Source organism: Trematomus bernacchii, unplaced genomic scaffold, assembly GCF_902827165.1.
Source record: "Trematomus bernacchii unplaced genomic scaffold, fTreBer1.1, whole genome shotgun sequence".
Taxonomy (NCBI): domain Eukaryota; kingdom Metazoa; phylum Chordata; class Actinopteri; order Perciformes; family Nototheniidae; genus Trematomus; species Trematomus bernacchii.
Window position 1 is genome coordinate 4,525,468 of NW_022987739.1, and position 26,804 is coordinate 4,552,271.

Below are 26,804 nucleotides of genomic sequence, written 5' to 3' on the forward strand. Positions count from 1 at the left end.
TAGCCTGGTGATTGATACAAGTTTAATTGGCCTAGCCTGATATTAAATGTCCTACTGCTAACTGAACTGGTGACAAGACAACATGTGTGAAATGTGTATGTAGATATTGTAGTTTATTGTGCGCGTTAATAATTAGTTTTGAAATGTTTCAAGATAATTGATTTTTATTTTATATCCTATAGACAATAGTTAACTGGGTTGATGTATGCTGATAATGTGATCTTTCTTATGTTTTGACTCAGTGAATGGTAAGAATGTGCTAAATGTAGTAATGTTGTTATCGTAGTGTGTCCAAAAAGCACTTACCCCTTCGTCATTACCAGTTTAGAAGTGTAGTGCTCCATGGAGAAAAGTAAGAGTCTGGATGGTAGTGTTGGATATGTATCTAGATAATGATTTTTCTCTAGGAGCTGAGTTTCATTTTCATACCCGTGACCATGTCTTAACAATATTTGCTGGGCATGTTTGTAAGATTATTGCACAGTTCTCCACTATTGACATTCTGTTTGGGGAATAGCTTTATAAACAGAGGTGATTGAGGCATGTGTTTAATCAGTGGTTTGGTTCTTTGTGTGTAAGAAAGATAGCTAGCACAGTGAAACGTAATAGCTTGATTTGAATGTAATGTTGTCCCATCTGCTCATACAATAGCTGTAGAAAGAATTATTCTGCATGATAGAAACACCTCAGAAAATTGATTACTGAATCGCTGTACAAACATTTTACTTTTACATTGTATCATTTAAACTTGCAGTGCTGAAGTCCTAAAACACAACTGTAAAACATTTTTGGAAAACGAAATGCGTAAAAGTATATATTTTAAATGATGATTTTTAAGGACCCTTAAACTTAAAACAAAGAAGAAAAAAAAAATACAATTAGCACTAGCAGCACGATACCCTACTGTGCTGCACACAGACTCACAGTTTGGAGATTGAGAGCCTGGACCACAGTGAATGTAAATGGCTGCTGTCACCGCAGCTATACAGTATCCTCGGCTACTCACTCTCTTTCTCGTTGTCTCTCTTTCTCACCCACTCACTCTCTCTCTTCCATGTAGAACTATTTAATTACTTGCCAATTGAACACCGTGGAGATGAATAGACTCAGTCCTATTACCCAGTACACATGGCGCACACTTAAAAATATATCATTAGAAAATAGGATACGAGAGGAGTAGAGTTGGCATTGACTAAGCGGGGGAAAGGGAGCAAAGAGGACGAATTTCTTCTCTTTGGAGCTGAAATCAATGTGTGAGATAAGGCTGTTTTAGGATTCTATCAGATGATGCAGAGGATCATCTCTCACAATGGGAAGGCTTCCCCCATTGCTGTGTCAGCAGGCTCCGATTACAGTGGCTTTTTGTTGTGTTTCAAACTGTTTCATCATGCTCCCCCCTCAGACTTTTGCACTTGGTATGCAATGCAGCACTGGCAATTTGTACGTGTTTGGATTCCAATTATGGAGTTGTTAAAGCTTTTTTGCCTGTGGCCTGCAAATTCTTATTAAGCCATACATTAAAGAGCACAGAATCACATTTAAATGGAGTTCATGTTTCCCTTTTGTTTGCCATTGTTGTCGTTGTTTTTAATTTATTCACAATGCCCTATGCATTACACATTAACAAATAAATCGTGTTTGCGATTGTAATGCAAAATACGTGTTTCTTATTCAGAGATAGGGCGAGCATTTGTCAAGTAAACCAACAAACAACAAGCCCAGAGAGAGCGAAAAAAAGAGGGAAAAACAACTACCAAAATGGAGCCATTCCCTCCTATTACCCTCAACCATTTGAGAAACAAACAAACAAACCCACAACAACAATGACATTTCCAGTCTTGGTATTTCCTTACTAGCTGACGCAGAAGAGAAAAGGAGAATTGGACAGCAGTCTGAGTGATTGAATGATTTTCTTGGTGGCCATTGGAAATCATTAGGTTAGGGTTGCAGGGACAAGGCAGGCTATGGGGAAGGCTGTACCGTGACAGCAGTGCTACAGTCACACCTCAAAGGTCACGACCCTGGACAGATTCCATCACTATCTGTCTTTCTCATACTGAAAAGCTTGGCAGGGTGCAGACTGACTGTCCTAAACAAAAGGAGAAGCTTTATAAACAAAAATAATTGAATGGGATTAAGATAAGAGTGGGCAAATGATTTCTGTGTATGGGCAGGTGTTTGCAGGACTTTACACACATGTGCTGACACCTGGCTTAAAGCAGCAAGGCAAAACAGGTTACAGGTCGATCAATAGATCAATCACTGACATGGCATTTTAACTCTCCTTTTTGATGCAGTCCGGTTACAGGTTACAGTGGAGCCATCCCCTAAGTACTAGAGTGTCCGGAACATCGGAAAAATATACAAATACATGCATGAGCATGCGACAGACATGCATAGTAAACGTTTAGATGTGTAAAAATGTTCTGATATTATGCAACCAGACACCAGATTGGAATATTGTCCGTGAAAAGACGCTTAATACATCACCACCCACTGAATACATTTAGCTGTTGAAATGAGATCCAAAATGCAGTGGCTGCTAATAAACCATCGTCGGAGTGGCAGAAATATGATGCATGGTAACCCATATGAACCTCATTAATAGAACACAAGCAAATCTATTTATTCAGACAGTCAGGGGGAAAATGATAGCCTCAATACTCCATCTGGTTTCTCTCCATCTTTTTTCTCTTCTCCTCTTCTCTTCTTTATGTATTCAGTGATTTTGACAGATGTTGTGTGTGTGTGTGCACGCATGGAAGCATTCACCCTGGAGAGTTTTAACACCACGTCCTGTCCTCCCATCTTCTCTGTCAGTATCTCCCTCCTTCCTGTATCTCTACATATCCCTTCTTCTCTCTTTTTCTACCCCCCAATACTCAGTCCTGCAGTCCTGGTTCTTTTGTCTCCGCTGCTGTCACAACCATTCAGGGTTGGAGCGCTGGCCAGGCTGCTAGGAGCTTTTGACAGGACATGGCACGAGGGATGGGGAGGCTGGACAGGCCGGGCAATTCATCCAAAGAATTCACAACTCATCTCCTACTTTATTATTGTGGTGTTGTTTTTTTCTCCTCTCCTCTTTGCCACCTGGAGAAAATGTCCACATATATCCTGGGGTATTGCACGGTTGCCTGTTTTCATTAACTTGCTCTGTTTATTCCAAGAAATGTTAGTTTTTGTGTTTTCACTAACTCAATAGAGCCTCTCCGCAGAACTAGTTTCTTAATTGTGTTAATTGCTCAGTATCTGGATCTCATTATATTGAAACAGGCCAAACACCATTTTCTTATTTTCCATATATTCTTGTTGGGATTTCTTTAAAACTGTTCCCTGTTGTCCACAGTTTTTGTTTGTTTAACTATGTTGTTGAGTTCTGTGTGACTTATACATGTATATGTGGTGTACCTCTGTTGCAGGTTGTGCATTCCTCACCTATTGCGCCCGAGAGTCGGCCATCAAAGCCCAGAACGCCCTCCACGAACAGAAAACACTTCCAGGGGTAAGTGTCTGTCTCTCCATCCTTCTCTCCTCCCTTTCTTTTCTCACTCTCTCTTTCCTCTCTATGGTGGTCAACCATGCCATCTGCACCCTGCTGCACACCAGCCGGCATTCTCCTTGTATAGTCCCAGAGATGAAAAACACTTTGGAGAGCAATTCAATCAATAGCTCAGCCTTTTAAAGGCCTGGCTTCAACTTTTCCATGTGTCTGTTCTCTAGGGGATATCGCCAGCATTGATCAGACCCACTCTGACTCACACTTTTGAAGCGATAGCATTGAATGACCGTTTTTGGGGGGCAAAGCTCTGCATTTCTGTTAGGTGTTATCAACAGAAAGTTGTCCAGTGTTCTAGGGCCAATGACTGCGGGCTCTGGATGGGAATTGTGTGTGTGTGTGTGTGTGTGTGTGTGTGTGTGTGTGTGTGTGTGTGTGTGTGTGTGTGTGTGTGTGTGTGTGTGTGTGTGTGTGTGTGTGTGTTGTGTGTGTGTGTGTGTGTGTGTGTGTGTGTGTGTGTGTGTGTGTGTGATGTGTGTGTGTGTGTGTGTGTGTGTGTGTGGTGTGGTGGTGTGTGTGTGTGTGTGTGTGTGTGTGTGTGGTGTGTGTGATGTGTGTGTGTGTGTGTTGTGTGTGTTGTGTGTGTGTGTGTGTGTGTGTGTGTGTGTGTGTGTGTGGTGTGTGTGTGGTGTGGTGTGTGTGTGTGTGTGTGTTGGTGTGTGTGTGTGTGTGTGTGTGTGTGTGTGTGTGTGTGAACATTGGCTTTGCGGTAGAGCAGCATGTTGTCCCGCCATAGATCCATCCCGGCAGCTGATGGCAGCAATGCCCAAAGCTAATTGGTGCTCCCACTTGTTACTTGATCGTGGATGCTGCAGTATTTTCAGACAGGTAAAATAAATAAATACATTTAAAGCTAGATGGGTTGCCAAATATACTTGGACATGTCAATATATTAATATTTTATTGATAATGTGTTATGAGAAGAAATAGCGTCTTAGATTTGGTTATTGTGATATGTGTTGTCTTTTTCTTCGTTTTAAATGCTTTCTTACAGTAAAGTGATGTTATTTTAAATATCATTGTGTATATATACACCAGGCGTTTCCACACATAGACTTTACTTGGGTGGGCCGCCCAGGTATATTAACGACCGCCAAAGTATATTTCGCGACCCTTTTTGTTTTTTTTATCCGTCCGCGAGCACGACGCCATCTGCGATCAATTAACTAGTGGACAATGATCCCTCGCTGTACGCCTCCTGTACCTGTTCGCTCTGCTATCGCGTGAAGGGTCTGCTAACAAGCGACCAACAGAAAAGGAGACCTTACGAGAAACAGAGAAGACGACGTAAACATCGTTTTTTTCAGAGCAGTGTGTGTGCATCAGAACACCCCTCGGCTACCACCACAAGTATATTTCAGATTTGTGGGATACACTGTATACTTCATTAAACCACCAATATTTAACTTTACACCTAGATATTGAGGTTTTTGATCAAAAACAGATGCTCAATATCGCCAAGCTCTAGATATTCTTAGGTGGCATATTCTAAGTGTTAAAAATACTGCAGTCATTAGATATGAGATTTGATAAAGAGAAAATCACGTGTTACATGTTCAATTGGGCTATGGTATTAAAATGATCTTGCAATTATCTCTCCCTCATTGTTTGGTGATTATGCATTTGTGTGCGATTATGTACACCTGTGCATAGCTGTATCTGTTAGGGTGGAAAGAATATCAGGAACAGACCGAGGGATGAAGGGGTGGGTAAAAGTGGCTCCCCGCAGAGGCAGTGGGGTCTCACATGGTTAGATTTAGCCTGCACCAGAAGTAAACATCAGTAGATCCCCTCCCCTCACCCCAAACACCCCTCTGATAGAAGACAAAGAGCCTGATAAGCCCAGCCAAAAGGCACATGTTTCAGTTAAACATGCAAATACAACGACAACAAACTTTGAACATTTTGTTCTTGTGGCTTTTTTGAAAACACGGTGTTTCGTTTATCCTGCAAATTAGCCAAGCGCCAGGCTGGAGGGCGTTAATCTCTTTTTTCCTCTGAATTTAAATAATAAGACGGAAAGAGGAAAAAGTTATTTCACATAATGCCAGAGGATGTGATCATCAGAGATTATAACTGTAATCAGCAATGTGTATTAAATTGTTTTGGTGCATTATCAGGCTTTCCTGTGAGTTTCTTTCCTCACGTCTCAGTCATTAATAACTACCATAAGGGTTGACCTACTTTGCCACTGGGAATATATGGTGCATGTGGCTGAATGTATAAAAGAGAGGCACGAGGGCACAGACATATTTGCTAACAAGTCTGCTCTTGCCTGCAACCCCGTCTCGCTCTGGATCAGTGCAGGAAAATACCATTACTATTACCGATACCACTTGACTTTAACACGAAAAATGTAATTCAATAATTGTACAGCCACGATACATAGAGAATGTGTAGATTCAGCAAACACAGCCTTGCATGTTACTATTCTACACAAAAGTTCTGAACGGTTACCTTTTGAGCGTGCACAATCGCAGACACTTTCGACCAACTTTGCCTTGTATCACTCAGGGCTTTTCTTGTACCCTTCAGTCGTGCTTTAGCCCTCCTGTTGACTTCCCCTCCACCCCACCTAGACCTGTCCACCCCACATCCTCCCGTCTCCCCTCTCTCCCGTTGCTGATCTGCCGCTGCTCTTCCTGAGACAGAGCGTGTCATAGAAATGTAACAGGGAGACGTTGATGGGTGTCAGGCGTCACAGGCGAGGCTGCTCTGCTGTTCCCTTCCCTTCAGCTTCACTCACACACAAACACCAGCGGTCCAAGGAAACAGAGTGCATGCTATAATACTGCATCCACATATTCTGTTCACCTACTGATGGACCTACAGCTGAGGAGAAATTGACCTACAAAGAACATTTAATTTGAAAACAAATCTACAATATAGAGCTGTACTAAATAGTTGCATTTCTATTCATTAAGTTTGAACCCTGTATTTCTGTTCAGTTGCAGATTAAGCTGAAATGATTCGTGTAATACACTGACTTCAGTAATGTTCACATAGGATGTTTACACCCCTTAATCCATACATTTCTTATACAGTAACTCCAGAGTGTTATAGTCCCAAAGTCATAATGTATTGAAAAAATATAGACTTTTACAATTTCACAAACAAAGTTTTATCAAACAAAGATATTCTGCTTCTGTCCATACAGGATGTGTTTCGTTAGCCTTTACAATACAGTATTACTGCTGCTCTCATGCTTGCCTCAAAAAAAGGGAGGACCGCACATGTGTGTTAAGGGGCAGTCTAGCAGCAATCTAACAGCACAATAAATTACATTAACATAACCATGAAGTATAGTGATTTTTTTAAGGGTTAAGTCTTCATTAACTACGACAACAGCCATTTTACGCTTCATTCCAAAACCTCAATAGAAGCTACAAATGTCAGATGAATTTTACAGCCGAACTACATTATATCAACATAAAATATCATGCAGCACACTTTGCATTGAATGGCCTGCTGCATTGTGTTTCTGTATGTGTGTAAAAATATGTTTGCATTTGTGCATTTGACTACCTCCCGCCGCCTCACTTGTCCTTCCCTCTTGAGCCTCCCTGTTCCTAAATGTTTTGCGATATGACCCCTGTTGCTTCACTGCTTGATGGTAAGTAGATATGCCAGTTGTTTGTTTGCAAAATGCTGCTTGATATGCAGTTTGCCAGGGGCTACGCTGTAATTAATGTAAACTCGGAGTTCTCCAGAGATGAGTTATGAGTTATTAACGTCTGAGTTTCTCATTAACCCCTGTATTGCTGGTCTCTCGCAGAGGTCTTGGACCGATGTGGTTACCTAGTATTTTAAAATATTCTGAATTAATGTCAGACCACCATCCTGCTGGACTTGTCACTAATGAGCAGAACCTGGGAGGAAAATTGTGAAATATAACAAGCTATTGTGTATCTCATGCAGGGATCTTTGCTTGAATACAGATCACAAATATACCCGTCCGCATACACACATGCAGGCATTCACATGGACACCAACATGAACACACTTGAGTTTCATGAGATGAATTTCTGTGCCAGTCTTTAGCTGGAAGGCCTGGGATCACACCCGGTCTGCTGTAATGTTAATGAGCAAAACATGAAATCCCTGTCTGCTGCAAAATAAAATTATTCAAACACTAAGTTAGAGATTATTTTAGTCATAGTATAGCAGTGGCGAACCGTGTCTATCACAACTGGACCTTCTGGCGTTATAATGTCCGTCTTTTCACTGAATTGTCGTCTTGAAAAGGGTACTCGCAACAATTCCGCAACAACTTCATCTTCACCTGTTTCACTTGCCATTTCAACGTTAAAAACAATAAAACGGCATGAATTGCTTCGTCGCACTCATCTAGATTCTCTGTCTCGAGCCAGTTAACTACCGGGCGTTCTAGAGTACCCTGGAACCGATGGAAACTCTGAAAGAATACGCCCATTGGCTACAAATCAATATATGATTGGTTGATCAAACTGTCAGTCCAAAGGTACGCTCTCATTCAGTGCAACGGCCAGGGCATTCTATCAAGGATATAGAATACCTTGGTTGAAGGATATTCTATCCAGAGACCCAGAACAAGATCTGATTGGTTGCTTTCTTTTCTAACACAAAACCACTGAAATGCGTAGTGCATGGTCCGAGAAGGACAAACAAATCAACGTACCACTGTAATATTACAGATCAACAACACAGATACCATTCTCATTTATTCATTTTATATACATTTTATTTATATAATTAAATCGATTTTTTGTTTGTTTTATCTGAGTGTTCCAGGGTATTCTCTGAATACCTTGAAGGCCCTGACGGTTCGCCACTGTAGTATAGTGATAGTTATAACCCTAATATTTAAGTCATGGTTGATTCGTTATCACCTCTGGTTACTGTTGGTAATGGGAAGTGCATGCAAACATAATAAACCCAAATAAACTGTTGGCTCAAATGTTAGTTTAATACACTGAAGGACACAATCAACCGAGTATACGGCATGTGAAGTGAACTCATGATCAAAGGTTGTTCTTTTGTATTCTGCATCAACTTTGGCTTCTTTTCCTTGTTGTGTGTTAGCACTTCACTCTGCAGGAAATGTGTACGGCTATATAGAGATGCAATTAAAGAAACGCCAACTCAATGGATTTATTGTTAAAAGACTTTTAAGAATTTTATTTTGAGTTAAAAGTTGCAAATGATTGTTTTACGATATCAGATGCTATCATGCAGGTACTATTTGCCACACACACACACACACACACACACACACACACACACACACACACACACACACACACACACACACACACACACACACACACACACACACACAACCCAGTGTCCTCTTATTAACTGTAAGAAGGGCTTGTGTTCTTGGACGTTATTATCCATGTTCCCCTGTGACATATTAGCTGCTGAAGGGAACAGTATGGCCTAATGGAAGTGTACTGGACTGGAATATAGATTCCTGTGATGAAGTGTGATGGGAACCTTGGGGACACGAGTGCCTGACATAAGTTTGGCCACCGAATGGAAGAAGCTCTGACAGTTTACCAGGTGTGTGTTGCTTGACTCTATTAGCTGTGTATGTTTGCTCGTGTGTGTGTAAGCTGGCTTTGCATTGCGGTCAGCCCTATGTAGATACAGATAGCAGTGAATACAGGTGGGAAGAAAAACATGTGCACATGGCAGCTTGCCGTGATCACACACCGCCCACGACAGTGAGGCTCGAATATATTATTTGTTTGCTGTTTTTGTACTTGTTCCCTGCTGGTAGAGATGCACTACTTTATATATTATATAACCATTTGAATATGTGGGGGAATACGCTTGCACGTGTAACTGTTAAAGTCAAACATTGTTATTTTCTCACAAAACCAAGTGAAAACGAAACATCCCCTGATAACCTGGACACTGATTCATCCTTCATGACACACTTTCTTCTTAAAAAAACATAGAAAGAACTGCCATTTAAAGCCCAGTGGCCTTTTCTACAGCAGTGTGCGCCTGTGAATGTCACAGAAGCACAAATGCGCAGGAAATTTACTCCACCCAGCTCAGCATCATGACAAAATCCTACATCCTTCACACTATCCACAAACCTATCCCCCCTCCAAATCCCCCCCACCCCCCTCTCTCCTCAAACTCTGCCACTCCTCAAATCCAGCCGATCCACGAAAAAATCTCAGGCTCTTCAGCAACTCTATTTGCTGTAGCACAGAACAACATGCCACCCTCCCCTTTTGGTCATGCTAGCATTGTGTACAACAGTGATTGTCTTGGAGAGGCAATGGTGGAAATGTGTTTGCTGCATGCATTTACTCCGAGTATTAGTACAGCTCGGCCTGGGGAGAGTGTAAGAGGCTGGCATTGATTCAGGAGGCAGGTTTATGGAAATAGCACTCGCATTAAAAACCCAATGAGAGCAGGGAGAAGATTATACTCCGGCACACACATGTGGGCTCCTGCAATGTCAACACTCTAAGTAGATCCCCTCCCTCTCAATTGCCTCCGTCTCCCTCTGTCTCTTACTCTTGCGCTGTGCCCTGTGCTGCACACATACCTGTTAGTCAGCTGTGTGAGTGCACATCATAGATTTCTACATGTTTGTATACATGTGTGTGCATTCATTTACATGTGTTTATGTGTTATTGTGTAAATGTGCCAGTGCTCAGTTTAGCCATAATGGACTGGATGTGACTCGAGGAGCAGAGCAGGGCTGCGATGCAGAGAGCAGCCGACCTTGTGCTGAGGAAATGAGGCTGCCGTGTGATGGAGCCATTCCTCGACATAGCTTTGCTTTCCCTTGCGCTTTGCACACATCACACAGACACAACATATACACTCAAACTTTTGCGTGCATGCAATCCACCTGTCTGAACTACAGCCAAGCTCACTTGTGTGAGGCCGAGCTGCCGCAAAGGCTGAATAATTCAATGCTACACTCTGTGAAGGGTGCAGAGTACGAGTGTAGTGTATTGTATGATTGTGTGTGAACTGTATTTGTCTGTGTGGAGTGGGAAGGGGTGGGGGTGTAGCTGACTGGTCAGCATGAAGCCAATTGGTGCTGGCAGGATTTGAGGCCTTGTATTCAGAGAGAGGGGACTCATTAGAATTAAGCCTTTGGGTAAAAGGTGTGTGTGTGTGTGTGTGTGTGTGTGTGTGTGTGTGTGTGTGTGTGTGTGTGTGTGTGTGTGTGTGTGTGTGTGTGTGTGTGTGTGTGTGTGTGTGTGTGTGTGTGTGGTGTGTGTGTGTGTGTGTGTGTGTGTGTGTGTGTGTGTGTGTGTGTGTGTGTGTGTGTGTGTGTGTGTGTGTGTGTGTGTGTGTGTGTGTGTGTGTGTGTGTGTGTGTGTGTGTGTGTGTGTGTGTGTGTGTGTGTGTGTGTGTGTGTGTGTGTGTGTGTGTGTGTGTGTGTGTGTGTGTGTGTGGTGTGTGTGTGTGTGTGTGTGTGTGTGTGTGTGTGTGTGTGTGTGTGTGTGTGTGTGTGTGTGTGTGTGTGTGTGCATTTGTTATGCTTTATAAATCAAGTGATTTGTGTTTTGAAAATGTAACATTTGAGTTTAAAGTCAAATACTATTGCATTATTACTACCTAGACTTTGTTTTGTCTTTTGCATGTTAGCTAAGGGCATGCCTGATGGTGAACCTAAATGTTTTATTTGGGTTTCAGTCTTACGTAAGATCCCTCTGCCTCTGTAATTAACAAAGACATGAGCAGCGATCCAGATGTTTGTTAAAATATTTGAACACCATCCGCGAGAAACCTGCCACCAGCTGATCTCAGCACTACAATAAACTGGAAGACTGCAGCTGGTCTCAGAAGACTACAGGAGTCCGCTTTTATAACCTTTGTTGATGCATTGAGATGAGAAAAAAGAGGGCTTTGTACATAGTGCTGCTCTAATGGTTTTATTTATTTGAGCCTATCGTTCTCTGAACGTATTAACCAACTCAAATGACACTGATGAATAGACGGAACAGGTGGCGTCATAAAAAGTCTTGACGTCCGGGGCGTTTGTGCAGGATTGACTTTTTTTTCACTGTAATGCATACTTATTATAGGTTGCATTGTGGTACACTTACATTCAACAATATTACTACAATGCCAGTAGCAATATGTTATCGCTACAATGCTTGCTTTCTGTGAGTGTTGGCATTTTAGTGAGCGTCTGCGGTAACAGCATATTGGTGTAATGTACGCACAGTAAAGAGCTGCTGTACCAGAGTGCTCCTAAGGGAACTGGAATCCCCTAACCCTTACAACATGCACTTATATACGCACGCACGCACGCACGCACGCACGCACGCACGCACACACACACACACAGTTTATAAAGACCCCTGAAGCCCAAGGGACCAAAACACACAAGGTTACTGTTGGAGCATCACAATTTTGCATGTTTCCACCTTCTGTCTCGCAGTCCCTCCACTGGTACCCCTTTAACATACACACACATACCGTAAGCATTTGAGCATGCACGCACGCACGCACGCACGCACGCACGCACGCATGCAGTCACGCACGCAGTCACGCACGCAGTCACGCACGCAGTCACGCACGCAGTCCTTTCATTGGCCCGTTTTTCTGTGTGGTAGATAAGCCACATATTTAGAGAAGACTTCTTCTCCCCAGGGGATTGGCTTCCAAGAGTATTTGTGAAAAAGAGCAGGTTCTGCACTGTGCACCTGCCTTTTGAGAATAAACAACACCCAGTGAAAATGTGTTTCATCAGGACATTTCCTTTCATACAATACAGCATGTATATATGCAACCGTCTCCTTTTTAGTAGCTACACGAACTGTAACAATTCAATATTTTCTGCATTTTCTAAATTATTTGTGTGGCCATGTTACAAAAAAGAAATAAAAGATATTTAAAAACAATTAATTTATGAACGTTTTTATCATCATATGCGAGAAAAACCAGCCACTAAAAGTTCAAGAACCTTCTTGGGAGTTTTAAGATGACCGTATTTTCACCCCATCTTTGACATTATCGCTGATGACATTACAATGCTGCTTCCCCTCCCACTGCTCAGGGCACATCTCGCTAACCGACTTTTGGGGGGGGTAGACTTGCTTGAAATACTAAAATAATCCACTGCACACCCTGCCTAATAAACCACTTCATGGTGAGAAGTGGGCTATTTTTTTCTGAAGCACAGGTTAGCAAAAAAGCTGAATTATTAATGTTTTAGATATTTTTAGTCTGTTTAACCTATTTCTGGTTGTGGCTGGAGACTTCTCGGCCGCCAGACTGTGAGACTCAATCATGTGATACGGTTGTGATCTGGGTTATACAGCTTGGTTTTGTGTTAATGGGGAAATGTGTGTAGGTAGGTTTGTTTTTGACTGAATGTCACCGCCTGTCACCAGACTAACATGTGCTGGTCTGTCTCATGTTGATGCTGTGCATTTTAAATGATCTAATGTCACTTTGACACTGTGAAGCATCACCTGTACCAGTGGGGCAGAAACCAGATGAGTCTGGTTTTATTTCAACCCGGCGGGCATGGCAGTGTGTGCAAGAGGCCCAGATACAGACTGACAATCCATCTGTGGGTCCCTGTACAGTTTAGTACAGGTGTGCCACTGCCCGCAGACACAAAGAGAAAAAGTGGGAGTAAGCGGAGGGATGCACTCTAGGATGATAAACTATGGCCCTGAATAGTGTGTGTGTGTGTGTGTGTGTGTGTGTGTGTGTGTGTGTGTGTGTGTGTGTGTGTGTGTGTGTGTGTGTGTGTGTGTGTGTGTGTGTGTGTGTGTGTGTGTGTGTGTGTGTGTGTGTGTGTGTGTGTGTGTGTGTGTGTGTGTGTGTGTGTGTGTGTGTGTGTATGTGTATGTGTGTGTGTGTGTGTGTGTGTGTGTGTGTGTGTGTGTGTGTGTGTGTGTGTGTGTGTGTGTGTGTGTGTGTGTGTGTGTGTGTGTGTGTGTGTGTGTGTGTGTGTGTGTGTGTGTGTGTGTGTGTGTGTGTGTGTGTGTGTGTGTGTGTGTGTGTGTGTGTGTGTGTGTGTGTGTGTGAATAGAGAGAAGAGAGAAGAGAAAAGACTAGCTTACAAAACTTGGATATCCAAGTAGACAAGACGACAGTTTAGGAAGTACAGCTGTGAACATTTCACTTAATAATGAAGGACGCACTTAAAGCACATGACCAGATGTGGCTAATCGCAGCCGACATCTCCTCGGCTGAACCTTTTTGGCTTTTAGAGGCATAGGGTGAGTAAGGAGTCTTTGAGGGATTAGAGTTGAAATATTGAGAAAAGTGGAGTAGATGATCATATAGGGTCATGATGATGAATTGATGTCACAACAAAAGCATTCTCTTGTTTGTCTCATGTTTCCATACACACTCGGCATGTGCTGTGTGTCTGCGGTCAATTGAAATGGCACACTTGTGTCTTGGAACCAGAGGGAGCTCATTTGTAAGGCAGATCTAGCCGGGCTTTGGTGTAGTGTCCGTAGAGGGGGTAAGGGGGCTGCACAGCACGACAGCCAGCATTTGTCAGCAAAAATCAGGACTAATGAAATACAGTACACATGGCTGGAGGGCAAAGGGAGGAATGTGACTGACAGGAGGCATGAGTAGAAACAGCCCATGGCAGCTCTCCTTCATGGCAACCAACACATCCTTCAGCCCCCTTCCCATCCCAGATTAGGGTAGCAGCATGAGGCATAGGGCAGAGCAGAGGAACTGTGCGTGTGTGTGTGTGTGTGTGTGTGTCAGGGTCCCTGGGGGTAATGACATGGAATACAAGTGTACGGGGAGTTCTAGTGATGGGCCTGCTCATGTGGAAGTGGGTATTTGCATTGCAGAGGAGGGCTGTCAGCAGAGCTCGCTGAGGGAGCCAGTGTCAGGCTGATCGCTGGCGGTGAAGGCTTCTGTCGTCTGAACACCAGGATGCTGCATATAGCTGAGCTAGCACCAGCAGCTCAAACACGCCGACAGAATCAACATTTCTTTGTGTAAGGATTCTGCGTGTGGTTTTGTTTTCCATTTTTCATCAAACTCAGATTTTACCTAGTTCTTCATTTAAATTGTTATGTCTTGTCCATCGTAATAATGTTTTTGTAGAAACTAACAGGCTGGACGGCTGCAGAAAAGCTAGGAATATAAATGATAAAGTTGTATGCCAACAGCTATAGTCTGTGGCCTCTAAACTATTTCAGTCCCAGCTGCAATAAGAGGCAGCTTTTAATAATTCAGAGTAAAACAGTATACTGGATGTCTTCCAGGCAGCAAGCTCACATTAAGGTGAAACACTAAATTCCCCTCTACCCCTCACTCCCACCACAACCCCAAACCATAGCGGGGCCGTATCCAAAGGGCTCATAGGGACACACACATCACTGAGTTGTGTTGTTGTTTGCAGAGTTTTGTTGGCACTGTGCAGAGCTTTGCGTTTATGTGTGTATGAGTGGCTGTGCGAGAGAGAAAGTGAGTCTGCAGAGCACAGATACTGCATGGTCTTTCTCTCCTGTCATCCCTTGTGGCTCCCTGCACAGATGTGCCACATACAGGATGCAATTTAAAGTTGAGCTGGTCTGCAGGGTTTAGCTGGTCTGCACCCTTTAATGTGCTTTCTGCAAGTTCCCAGGCAGGAGGTGGCTCTGTGAAGTCAGCTCGCAGGTAGAAGAGAGGAAATGGAAGAGGCAGGGAAAGATGAAGATATGTAGATTAGAAAGTGAGAGGGGAGCTGGGTCAAAAAGTGAGAGGAAAGATATTTGAATCACTGAGTTGTGAAGATTAAAAAATGACATGGAGGGAGTGAGAGAGAGTGAAATGGAGAGTGGGACGTATTGATGGAGGGCCTCACTGCTGGAAAGGGACCGGCAGTTTGAACCTGCACTGCATGAATCGGGAGTAAAAGCAGCTCAGCTACGGCCCCATTTTATGTCGAATCCCCTGATGTACAAAGGTGTCCCAATGGCAATCATTAGGTTGTCATTGTGGTGCCCACTAGCTGAGAACTCTCTGCCTTTCAGGTTTTAACATCAGAATATATGGACAGTTTGAAAGAAAAAAAGCAGACAGGAGCGTCAAATGAACAAAAGACTTAAGAACCAAAGCAATTATGTTGCCATGATCCCTGCACATCCCCTGATAATCCATGTTTTCATATGAAACCTGCGGCCATTGTTTGCTCTGTTTTGTCAATATATTAATAAATGGTATTGACCGGGCCCTTGAAACCTCTTTCAGCTATTTTCTCCCTAAAAAACTGATCCTGTTTTTCCCCTTTATACTATAATAATATTCATTTAGTATTTTATGAAACACATTTGACAGTTGTATCTCAAAAGACAAATACAACTCCTGACCTTGCAGTTTAAATAAAATGCAATATACAAAGTGTGTATCTAAATCTGGATGTATGGATGAATGATTATACAAGATGGCACATGAAAAATGATGGAATGAGCTTGATGACATAAGCATGCACTTGTGTCTCTAAGTGTTCCTATAGGTAGGATACAGCTCATAATCATCACTCAACACTCAAATAATGGAGATCAGGTAAATGATTGCCATGGCAACGTGGGCCACTACACATCTAACATGAGTGTACATATAAAGGAAAGACACACACACATACACGCATAAATAAACACTGAAGCAAAGAGGTGCACAATCCATTAGGCTCTGGGGCAGAGGGCGAGACGGCACATTTATTTACCCAGTTTATTTCACCTGTTCTTCTTGATTCATTATTTATGAATCTATCAATCTCTATGACACTATGGCAGCATATATATATATATATATATATAGTCTGGCTGCTCTCCTCCCCATTTATCCGTCTGCCAGCCTCTATGCGTCTGTCTGCCTATCTCTTCTTTAAAGTGCACCTATCATGCTATTTGTAGGCAATAGCATAGGTCTCAGATATATAAAAATATATAAAAAACATGTCGATGAAGGGTATTTTGGGTATAAAGCTTTAAAAAAAAAAAAAAAAGATTTATAAAAAAAGGAGGGGGCTGAGCTCATGCGGGACCCGGCAGCTACTGTCTAAACTAAATACTGCAGTGATGAAACGCCATATCATGGATTATCAAGGATTATTTCTGAAACAGTATGGAGCTCAAAGGCTTTCTTTCTTGCCGGTTATACCACAAGGTGAGTTCCTTTTTATTTCCTGCTTCTTCACACACATGCTCTCCAGTACAGGTTAGCTCTGAGTGTTAGCGATGCTAATGTAAACACCGACCATATTACGTCCAAAACAGTCGGGCATTGTTTCTGATAGCAACTTTCTGATAGTGCCGTGGGTCCACATTTCCGATATTACGTCATATCGGACGTTTTTAGAGATTTGGGTACGGAGGAAAAGAGAGAGGGTTTTATTTTCTGACGCTGCGTGAGTTCCCTGACACACCGGGGACACATATTGATGTATAAAAGACATCAAAAAGTGCATTTTGCATGATAGGTCCCCTTTAACTATCAAAATATGTGTGCTATGCAAACTCTCGCTCCCCACTTCTTCTCACTTTCTCTCTGCCTCTCATTGTACATCTTTGTCATAAGACAAGCTCCTTTTTTCTTTGATCTTTTATTCCGTTCCTAAAACATTTCAAATTATGATGATGACTTGCAAATGTATCTCAGATGAATTTGATGGGTTCAGCTCGTACCCACGCGCCTCATGGGTGTGCTTTTACTGCTGTGTAAGTAATATATTCCTGAAAGACTTTTCTCCAGTGCTTTTCTTTCAAGATTGGGAAAAGGGCTCAGCATGTTGTCGAACCTGCTTCTTCAACTTATCTTCCATCTTTAACTACTACCTTCTCTCCAATTTCTCATTCCTAGTCTTTTCTCATCATACTGGTTGATTGACATACAGTTAATTCTGGAGCTGGAGCTTTTTACCACAGGTAGTTGTGTGATCAAATAAATAAAGGTTTGACTAACAGACTCTGTCTTGTTTTCATGAGCAGAAGAACGCTCATCTATGCTGGTATTTGGACGACATGGTTGTAGCCACGAAGGGCGCTTAGAGTCGTTCTTAGTAATGTTATATTTCACACAGGCTCCGCCCTCTACCCATAGAGTCCAGTAGAGGGCTCCGCCTGTGCTTATATAACTAGGGTTACAATACGTAACCCCCCGTTTCATTGGTGGTTCAACAAAGGAGCAGATAAAGAGAATAGTGCATTTTTCGAAAAACATGAACATGTTTCATGATGTAGAAAATGCATTTAGTGTGTATGTTAGACCTTGAGAATCAGAGAATTGGTGAACAAATCCTTAAAATATACTAAACGATCATTTTGATCCTAAAAGCTCTTAAAGGGAACTATTAACCGACTTTAACAGGATGAACGAGAAGTCATCAGAAGGGCAGTGAAAGTCTGTCATGTCCTCTGACACATTTAAAAGCACTTAAGCTGCGTCTGCTGAATGACCAGGATCCGATAATGTTAGATTTATTATAGTGTCCGTTCATAGTGAGAGCACTGGGGCTATAGGCTGGCCAGCTATAGTTACAATACCTCACCATGTTTCAGCTTGTGACAAAGCAGAACTAATATAAGCCCTTTCTTTTCTTCCTCGTCCTTTCTGCTTCTCTTGCTTCACTCTTTCTCTCTTTTCCAGCTTTTCTTTCTCTCTCTGTCGTCACTGCTATCTTTTGCAACCTAGCCCCCCCCCCTTATTGAAGATGCTTGATAGCGGTCTGGCTATAGCTTACAGAAACAGGACATGCAGTAATAAAGGCAGAAGAGATGGCAGGTTATCTCGGATCAGCATGGAGCGCAGCTGAAGGAAAATAAGAAATTACAAATATCAAAACATCTCAGCCCTTCCATATCAAAACACAGGATCACTGAGCTGTAAATCCTGGCTTATTTTTTGCTGCAAACCAAATGGGCAGAAAGAGCTATTCCCTCTTGCAATAAACGAGTACAATGACATATTGCCTGGGTTACGTGTGAATGGAGCTATGACGGCAAAGTGTGTGTTTTATAGCGTGATGTTGGTCTGTCGGTCCGACACGGTGAAATCTTGCCATTTCAGATCTGGCTCTTAAGATGCAGTGCAAGCCAAAAGAAGAAGCAAGATGGGATTTTAATGATTAAATAAGATGGCTGTTATAAAGTCAACAACCACAAAATAATCTGCAGAGCAACACACCTAGTAACATGTTTTTTTTTTTTTACAGAGTGGCAGCACACAGAGCTTGTAAGACAAATCCTTTCTAATAGGAAGCCTCTAGGGCTGCAGAAGAGCGTGGTCGATACAGAGGGACACAGAGGGCTTTGAAGATGGCCAATCTCTCTGCCTCCATCCAAATGAAAAGGCAAGAGAGGGGCCCACAGGGACAGAGCCGGGCTAAGTTTCTATAAACACTATCTACATAACACCTAAGATGTCCCTGTGTTTGATGTGACAGCGGCCAGATTAACTCACATTAGGGAGAACAACAAAGCCCTTGTTGATGCATCCTCTCTTATTGCCTCCAAGACAAGAACAGACAACATGTTTTTTAGACCAATTCAGAAACTAGGGCATTCAAAAAACACCAATTCAAACATCTACATAGAAACACATTGATACTTTTCATGTCATTTCTGTCGCCACAATTGCAAAGTGCCTGAAAATACAGTTGTGTCCTTTTCATATTTTATTTTAGCAATGAATACTTCTTGAATAAAACATCTTACATTGGGATGCAGTCTTAGTTAGAAAGCCCATAGTGTATGATGTACACAATAATCATCACCAAAGGCGCAAACTGTCCCTGAAATCTAAAACAACACACATTTAAATATCTCCCTCTGGTGCTTTCAAATTGAGCATTTTTCGACATCAGGCAGCCATTACTCACAGTCCCCATTCGGAGCTATCACACTGTTGTGAAACAAATGATGTGCTACCTGTGTGTTTGACATCCTAAGTGTCAGTGTTTGGTTTGACTAATGGATTTCTTCTGACAGAGAGGTGGATGGGGTTTCTGAGTGTCATCATGTGTATTGCAAACACAATGAACAAAATGGATGTCCTTGTGCTTTTGAAGTGTGTATTATTCTGTTGCTAGCATCCTCAGTAATGGGTGGACAGAGGTTAATAGAAGGGTTTGTGTAATGTGTGCATGCTGTGGTGATGTCTTGTTCTGACATATTGGGAATGAAGATCATTCCGATCCTCTAAAGTGCTCTGACTGCAAATACACATTTAAATGAAAGCATTCCCTGGAATTGAAGTGATGGTATTCTTGGTTATATTCATGCAATCTTTACTTTAATTCAACATGTACACTATATTTAACATGTCACATTACATATGTGCTTTTTAATAAGGGAAGAACAGTACATTTGGTGACATTCAGTGGATCTTAATTGTAACTTGTCATCTTAATTGACAATCCAAATTAAATTAATATTTGCACATTTTTCTTTTGTTCATTTTTAAATACCTTTCTCATGTATTGCATGACACAATGATTGGAAAATACTGTATATCTATGGCATAACAAATATTGTTGTTCTAAGAAAACGTATTCCTCAGGACGGAAAATTACTAGAAACCTGTATCCTTTGGGTGGGTTCCTAGATTTGAGATTTTCTGAGTAATGGATTCAGATTTGAATGACCTTGAAAAAAGAACAATTGTAATTCATCAAGGTTAAACAGAATTCAAATGGTGTGTCCTGTGTCTGTGGTCCTGCAGAGTTAAACCTTAAGGTCTTTTGGTTTAAGAACCATTAGGTCAGAGTGAATTAAATTAACATCACTGCCTCAAAAATAAATGTTGTAGTTTAACTGTTGATCACAGCGGTTGGGTTATTTAGGATTGCCATGGGTTACAGGATGAAGGTAGTTTTATTCTCCCGTTGTGAAAATGGCTTCTCCCCTTGAGCCAAAATGGGCTCTAATGCCTTGCCTCTTCCCTTTGATGTTGACTATAAATATGAATGGACTGGGGGCTGTGGTTATTATTGTATAGAAATCTTTTTTTGGAGATGTTCGTGAGTGTTTACTGAGAGGAACACTGACAGCAGGGGAACACGGGAGTATCAAGAGATCTAAGCACATTCAATGTGCCATGTTTTATTTAGCTACTAAAAAATGTACAAAGAAAACATTCACAAATGTGGCTTTTTCTCATTGTTCCCCTCATTGTGAAGTAAATTCATCCTACTTAACTAGGCTACGTGTTGTGGGAAAGTGAGTATTGTTCAGAGTTAGGAAGGAATTATGGCAGTCCTAATTTTGCAGAGCTGTGTTGAAGCATCTCAAGCTTACACCAGCCCACACGCTCCCACGTCAAGCACGTATATTTAGCAGGGGGGAAAGCTTTTTTATTCTCCGTGCGCTGCGGTGCGAGAGGTGCACGGGGCTTCTGAAATGTTTGTCTTTGTTCTCCTGGCAGAGTTTTCTGTGTGTGGGCGTTCACAGTTTCTAGGAGCACCTCGGGAATGCATTTCAACAGATGGAGGTTTTAACTGGAGCGCTCGCTTCCAAAATCAGGGCTATATGCTTTTGTAGCCTTCTATTTTAATTTGCGTGTTTTGTTTATTTGCTTATGTGTTGTTTTTCGTCAGGATAATCACAGCGTGTGCCGACAAAAAGCGGGGTTGCAATTATGTTGTCATGTAGCTATATGTTTAAGCTGCTAATCAAAAATGTGTGACACATGTATCTGACACAATATGGTGTGGTCGGGGCTGTTTTGGTGTCACAACCGATTAGGGATAGTATATTTAAAAGCTTGAACTAAAACACAAACAATGAATCCTATGAACCACCATGGTATTCATAGCAAGATTCACTGAAGGAGAAACGTAGTGATCTGCTGGCTGTGGTGCTGTCCATGGTGCTGAAATTTCCAGCAGCACATTTCTTCTTGATTTTCTTTTCCTTTCCTGTTTAGTATGAATTATGCATGTTTCCAATTCTCTATTATATGAACTTATTTCTCCATCTGACATTAGTGGTAGTAATAGAGTAAGGGAGAATGAGAAAAAGCAGTGGAGTGGTCCACAATTCAAAACATGTGTGTGAATGCACATATTTCTTGCGTGGCAAAAACAATTCCTACCACCTGAGGGCAAAATCACAGCATGTTATGACACCCATCGAGTCGACTGCTCTCCGTCTTTTGTCTATACCACATTTCTTATTCGATTTGACAGCCTCAGAACAGAGTAATTGCTTTTCTGACCTGTAATTTTAGCTCAGCCTTTGTATAAACCAAAATGCATACCTCTTGATTTATGTCTTTTGTCATGCTGCCGAAACTCTTTGAATTACCTGAGCCCATGTGGGCCCGGCTGTTACAGTATTTCTCAGCTCTCCCTGAGCCAGTGACAGGTTTAACATTTTTGGTCAACATTGTGTTTTTCTACTTAACGAGTGCTATGATGATGACAAATGATACGGCCCTTATGAGTAACATTACACGGGATATACGGTACACTATACATCTTTCCATATGCTGTCTTCTTTAAGATGGAAATATTTCAAGGGTCTTTCTGAAAGAACATTCCCGTCTTCTTTTCATTATCCTTATTCTCGGTCTTCCTCTTTTCATGCTCACTCTGTGTCTCTTGCTACCTCTTCTCTATATAGTTCCATCTCTGTGTCTCAAAGAACATTTTCTCCTCACTCAGCGGTGGTGGTTCTCCTTTCGGGACAGTGGGTGTGCGAGAGCGCCGCAGGCTTCCCTGGAGCCAGAGCGTAACCTACAAACACTCTGTCTAGGACCAGACAGAACTACTTTATATTAGTCCTGCTTAAATAAAATACACTGATCCAATAGCACAATTCTATATCAATAGACACGACATCTGTCCTCCAATGTAGACCAAGGTAGCAATCTTTAGTATACCATTTTATAAATGTAGTTCTAAACCAGTGGATGTAAAGCTTATTTCCCGCAATCTGACACGCACCTCATAATGCTTTGTTTTATTTCATCTGAAATGGTCGTGCTATAGTCTGTACTGTGTGAAGTGTGTAGCCCAGACAGTTTAGAAACCAAACAAATAGGTCACTGTTATACTCTTGCTATAAATAGTCGTGTGTGTGTGAGGGTGTGTGTGCAGGCTAGTGTGTGTTTGTCAGGGATCTTCTGTCTAATTTTAGGCTCTCGGGAGAAGAGGAGATCAGGAGAGTGAAGGAGGAGTGAGCCCGCGCTCCACAAGCTAATGGTTTAGTGTTTCTAATAACTTGCTAGGGAGGTTTCTCCCACTGTAATATATCTCCTCATAGCAGATAGCCCTTCCATACATTACAGGCTGTGAGAGATTATAAACAGCTGAATACAGTGTTGGCTTTCCAATAAACCCATATTATTCAAATGTCTATGCCTAATAAATAAAAAGGGATTTAATCTGCCCCACCTTCCTGTTTAGACCTTTTACCAAGCTGGAATGAATGCATACAATCAGCGGGCTAAAGTAGTCCCTGATAAAAATGAATACTGACAGGACGGGTAATTTATTAATGCACTTTTCCAAACCTGTTCTAAATTGGACTTGCTTTCTCTCTCTGCATATTTTTAATAGAGGCTCATTAAAATCCATCTCTGGATAAATAGAGCAGATACAACAAATAAATAAAAATGCATTCCCTGCTTTATGGATATGAAATAAACAGTTTGGTGTCCAATTATGCTTTTATAATAAGCCAAAAAGCTTCCATGCTTTAATTTGAATCCTTTAGTCTGAACCCTTTTTGTTTTAATTTTACATTTAAGTCAAACCACATTCAAGATCAATTCAATCACGTTGCGCCCACTCATTCACGTGGAAAGCCCCTTATTTTAGAAGTTCATTTAGTTTTAATGTAGAGAGACACTTCTGTCCTTTTTAAAGTCATGCGCTGACAAATGGAGCCCATGCTCTCTGCAGCCAGTGGCTACGTGCACAAGCGTTGTGGTCCTCATGTCACCTCCTTTGGTATCTTCAGATTCTTTAAATGCTTTGTACTTTAATACGAAACATTGACTCAGAGTGGATATGGATTCTGACTGAGAGGGACATGCATAATGCTGACACTGGTGATATACTGTATGATGATTCAATGCACAGTAACAAAAAAAATCTTAGAATCCAATTGATTTTATTACTTATCTTATTAATATTCTGCCTTGTCAGCATCACATACTGCTTTACTTGAGCGTTTTGATACTTGCTAAGCATTACTCTAAGCTTCATCATCTTATATTGTGTCAGTTCTCATTCAGGGCTTCATGCTGCACGCTCACATTTCAACAGTGGATCCTGCTCATGTAAAGTATGGCTGAGACTGAGCACTCTCACGCGCTTTAGCTCTCGCTGTGGAAAGCCATCCCTCTTGTGACCCGGCAGAGACAAACAGCACATAGAGTGGTCATTTTTTAACTCTGCTTTGATATACCTGCTCTGTTTCCTTGAGAAGAAAGAGCAGATTGTTTGTTTTTACTGAGGCCTCTTTCATTTTGCACGGGAGAAAGAGACCATTAATATTGTCTTGCCGTACATCTTACACACTGATAATGCAGGCATTGCTTGAAGATGAAAAGATATAGTGCATTGCTATCACCCTGGCAGATGACACATGGATCTCTCAGTGGGTACCTGCTTTGAATAGTATTGATGCTATAAGGGTAGCAGAGAAAAAGGGAAAAAAGAGAGAAATAAATGGGCGAAGATTGAAGGCTATTTGGTAAGAGAGTAAACAGGATTGATCTCAAAACAAAGAAGGCCACAAAAAGGGGTTGCAGGAATATCAACATTGTTCTTATATCCCGTAAAGATGAGAGTGACTCGGTCCAAAGACCTCTCCCTCAGAGTTAGTACAGATCCAGTCAAGAAGTCTTGGATTCTGTTTAAAAGCAGCACTGTGCAAACAAAAACTAATTAGCAAGCTAAGAGTTTCAAAAGAAGTGTGAGGCACTTCTGTGAATGAAAGAATTATCCAAATAGTTGCAGCTCATAAAGATTCAGTTATGTCTATTTGTAATTTTGTGACATACTTGAGAGAGAGATTGGATACAACAACCCAGTCCTTCCCATTCGTACACACATATTTATAATCCTTTCGCTAAATTAGGTCATATATATAATTCATAATGCTTAAAAAGCACATGCATCTGGCTGAGTGACAGAATTTATGCAATTTTAGGTTTTTGTTTTGTCTCTTTTCTCTTGTTGCATCAATTGTTTATTAATCTGCAATGTTCTAATGCTTAATATATATCTCAGTAAATAAAACATAGACGGAGAACATTTCAAATGTATTCAAATTTCATCGCTAACTTTTTGTCTAAAAGAACTCTAAGAATTGCCCGAATACAACCGTTACTTTAATCAAGGTTCAAGGTTCAAGGTTCAAGGTTCTTTATTGTCAAACTGACATAGCTACAGAGTAATTATGTTGTTGAACATCTTATGTCACAGGCTTCTCCAACAATGCAACATAATAACAATACAGATAGCAAAAGCAATACAAAAAGAAAAATAGTTATAAAATAAAGTGAGTATGTGGAATAGTGCAGTACGAGTCTATATACAAGTTATTGGAATGATATATATTAGATATTAGATACATATTACTGAGTAGCAGATGAATGTTTTGAAGTTGTTTCAGCAATCTTGTTTACTTCAGCATTTAGTTTATTTTCTATTCCTTATATGCTTTAACACATATGTTTGTGTTGTTACATGTCTATACAAACAGATACCCAGTGAAGTTCTTTAACATTCAGACTGATATTAAAGAAAAAATATTTGAACAACAAACATTTTCTTAATGAAGCGATGCACAGGAAATAAACAAGTTGCTTTTTGTGGAGAAAACGCAGTACATTAATGACTATGTTGCCAAAGACAATTCAGTTTGATATGTACCATATTGCATGTACTGTATGCTACTAAAATAAGCTAACATGTTAAAAAACATTGTACCTCCTACAGTACCATCTGGCAAATAATGCTGAAAATGCCAAGTGTGTGGATGGTTGTGAACTCGTTATCAAACAGAAATACACACTTCTGTGCGTGGGTAATGTATGCTACACCCGAAGTGAGATGTTTTATACGTATGTAGAATAGCAGAACCATACCAGTTTAAAGCCTTCAAATATGTCCTAATTTATCCTCGTACACCATCCTCTCACACATCTTCCCTCTCTCTATGATTTCCTCCTCCAGCTGTCTCTCTCCGTCTCTCTCCGTCTCTCCGTCTCTCTCTGTCTCTCTCCGGGCATGTGACCCAGCAGCAGACTTGTGGGAACTGTAGTGATTCTGTCAAGCTGAACGCCTCCCCAGAGCTTCAGAGGAAACAACAGAAGCAAACATTAGAACAACCCCAACATGTCGACACAAACCCGTGTATTTGTCAGGCTGACCTGGATTTGCTCAAAACAGCACTCAGTCTTACCATAGAAAAATGTCACCACACTACATATTGCTTTTTGAGAGATAGAAAAGCAGATGTGTTTGACATTGTTAAGTTACACTTCCGCTCTTCCGCCTGCTCACAGATCTGCTGGGAGACCCTTGTCAAGGCTTGACATTTTAGAGAGCAAGAACACTTCCTACAATAAACCAAACCTCAATGCTTAATTGCATGTTGAGGTGCTACTAAAATGTAGCACACATACGTTTCATGATATGCCCTCAATTCAATCAGCCTTGAATGTTTTTTACAAATCTAAAGAGAGAATGGAAAACATAAAGAGTGCACAAGGGAAAAATTCCCAAATCCCCCTCCAGTGCTCCATCATTTCACTTTCCAGCCTCTTTTTCACCTCGACACCCACAACACTGCAACTCCAAACCCCCCCCATCCCCACTTTAGCCTCAGCGGCAAACCAAGGTTTATTTCCCTGGTGGAAATATTGGCCTGTCAGTCAGATCAATTGCCAGTGTCCAGGGCACTTCATGGTTCCTCTAATTATAATCCTGTGCAGCTGGCGCGGGCCCACGTAGCTGTGGGGCAGCCATTGTAATAGAGGCATCACTGGGCTATAGATGGATAGAGCGAAGCGTCGGCCAAAGCCTTGCAGTCATCGCTCGCGTCGGCGGAGAGGCTTTACTCCAGCAGTCAGAGCAGGGGCGAGGGTGTCTTATCTGGCTCCTCCATGCGGCTCGCTGTTTGCTGCGGGAGTGCATTACCAATTCTCTACCCCTCTCTCTCTCGCTCGCTCGCTCCTCTTCCTCCCTCTGTACCGCTACTCAAATCCTTATGAGAAGTTGAGGCACTTTGTCTCTAGCACTTTGTGCCATCTTCTCAGCGGTACTGCACTCAGCACGGCACCAAATGATGGCTTCGGTTGC

The 26,804-nt window shown here is 41.7% G+C and overlaps 1 protein-coding gene across 6 annotated transcripts in view; it reads left to right on the forward strand.

Moving 5' to 3' along the window:
• celf5a (cugbp, Elav-like family member 5a) overlaps positions 1-26,804 on the forward strand; it is a 178,909-nt gene that overhangs the window by 11,847 nt on the left and 140,258 nt on the right. For all 6 annotated transcript variants that reach the window (XM_034147885.1, XM_034147886.1, XM_034147887.1 and 3 more), the window contains exon 2: positions 3,420-3,502. In XM_034147885.1, coding sequence (XP_034003776.1) covers positions 3,420-3,502 — 83 coding nt within the window. The remainder of the gene's footprint in view (positions 1-3,419; positions 3,503-26,804) is intronic.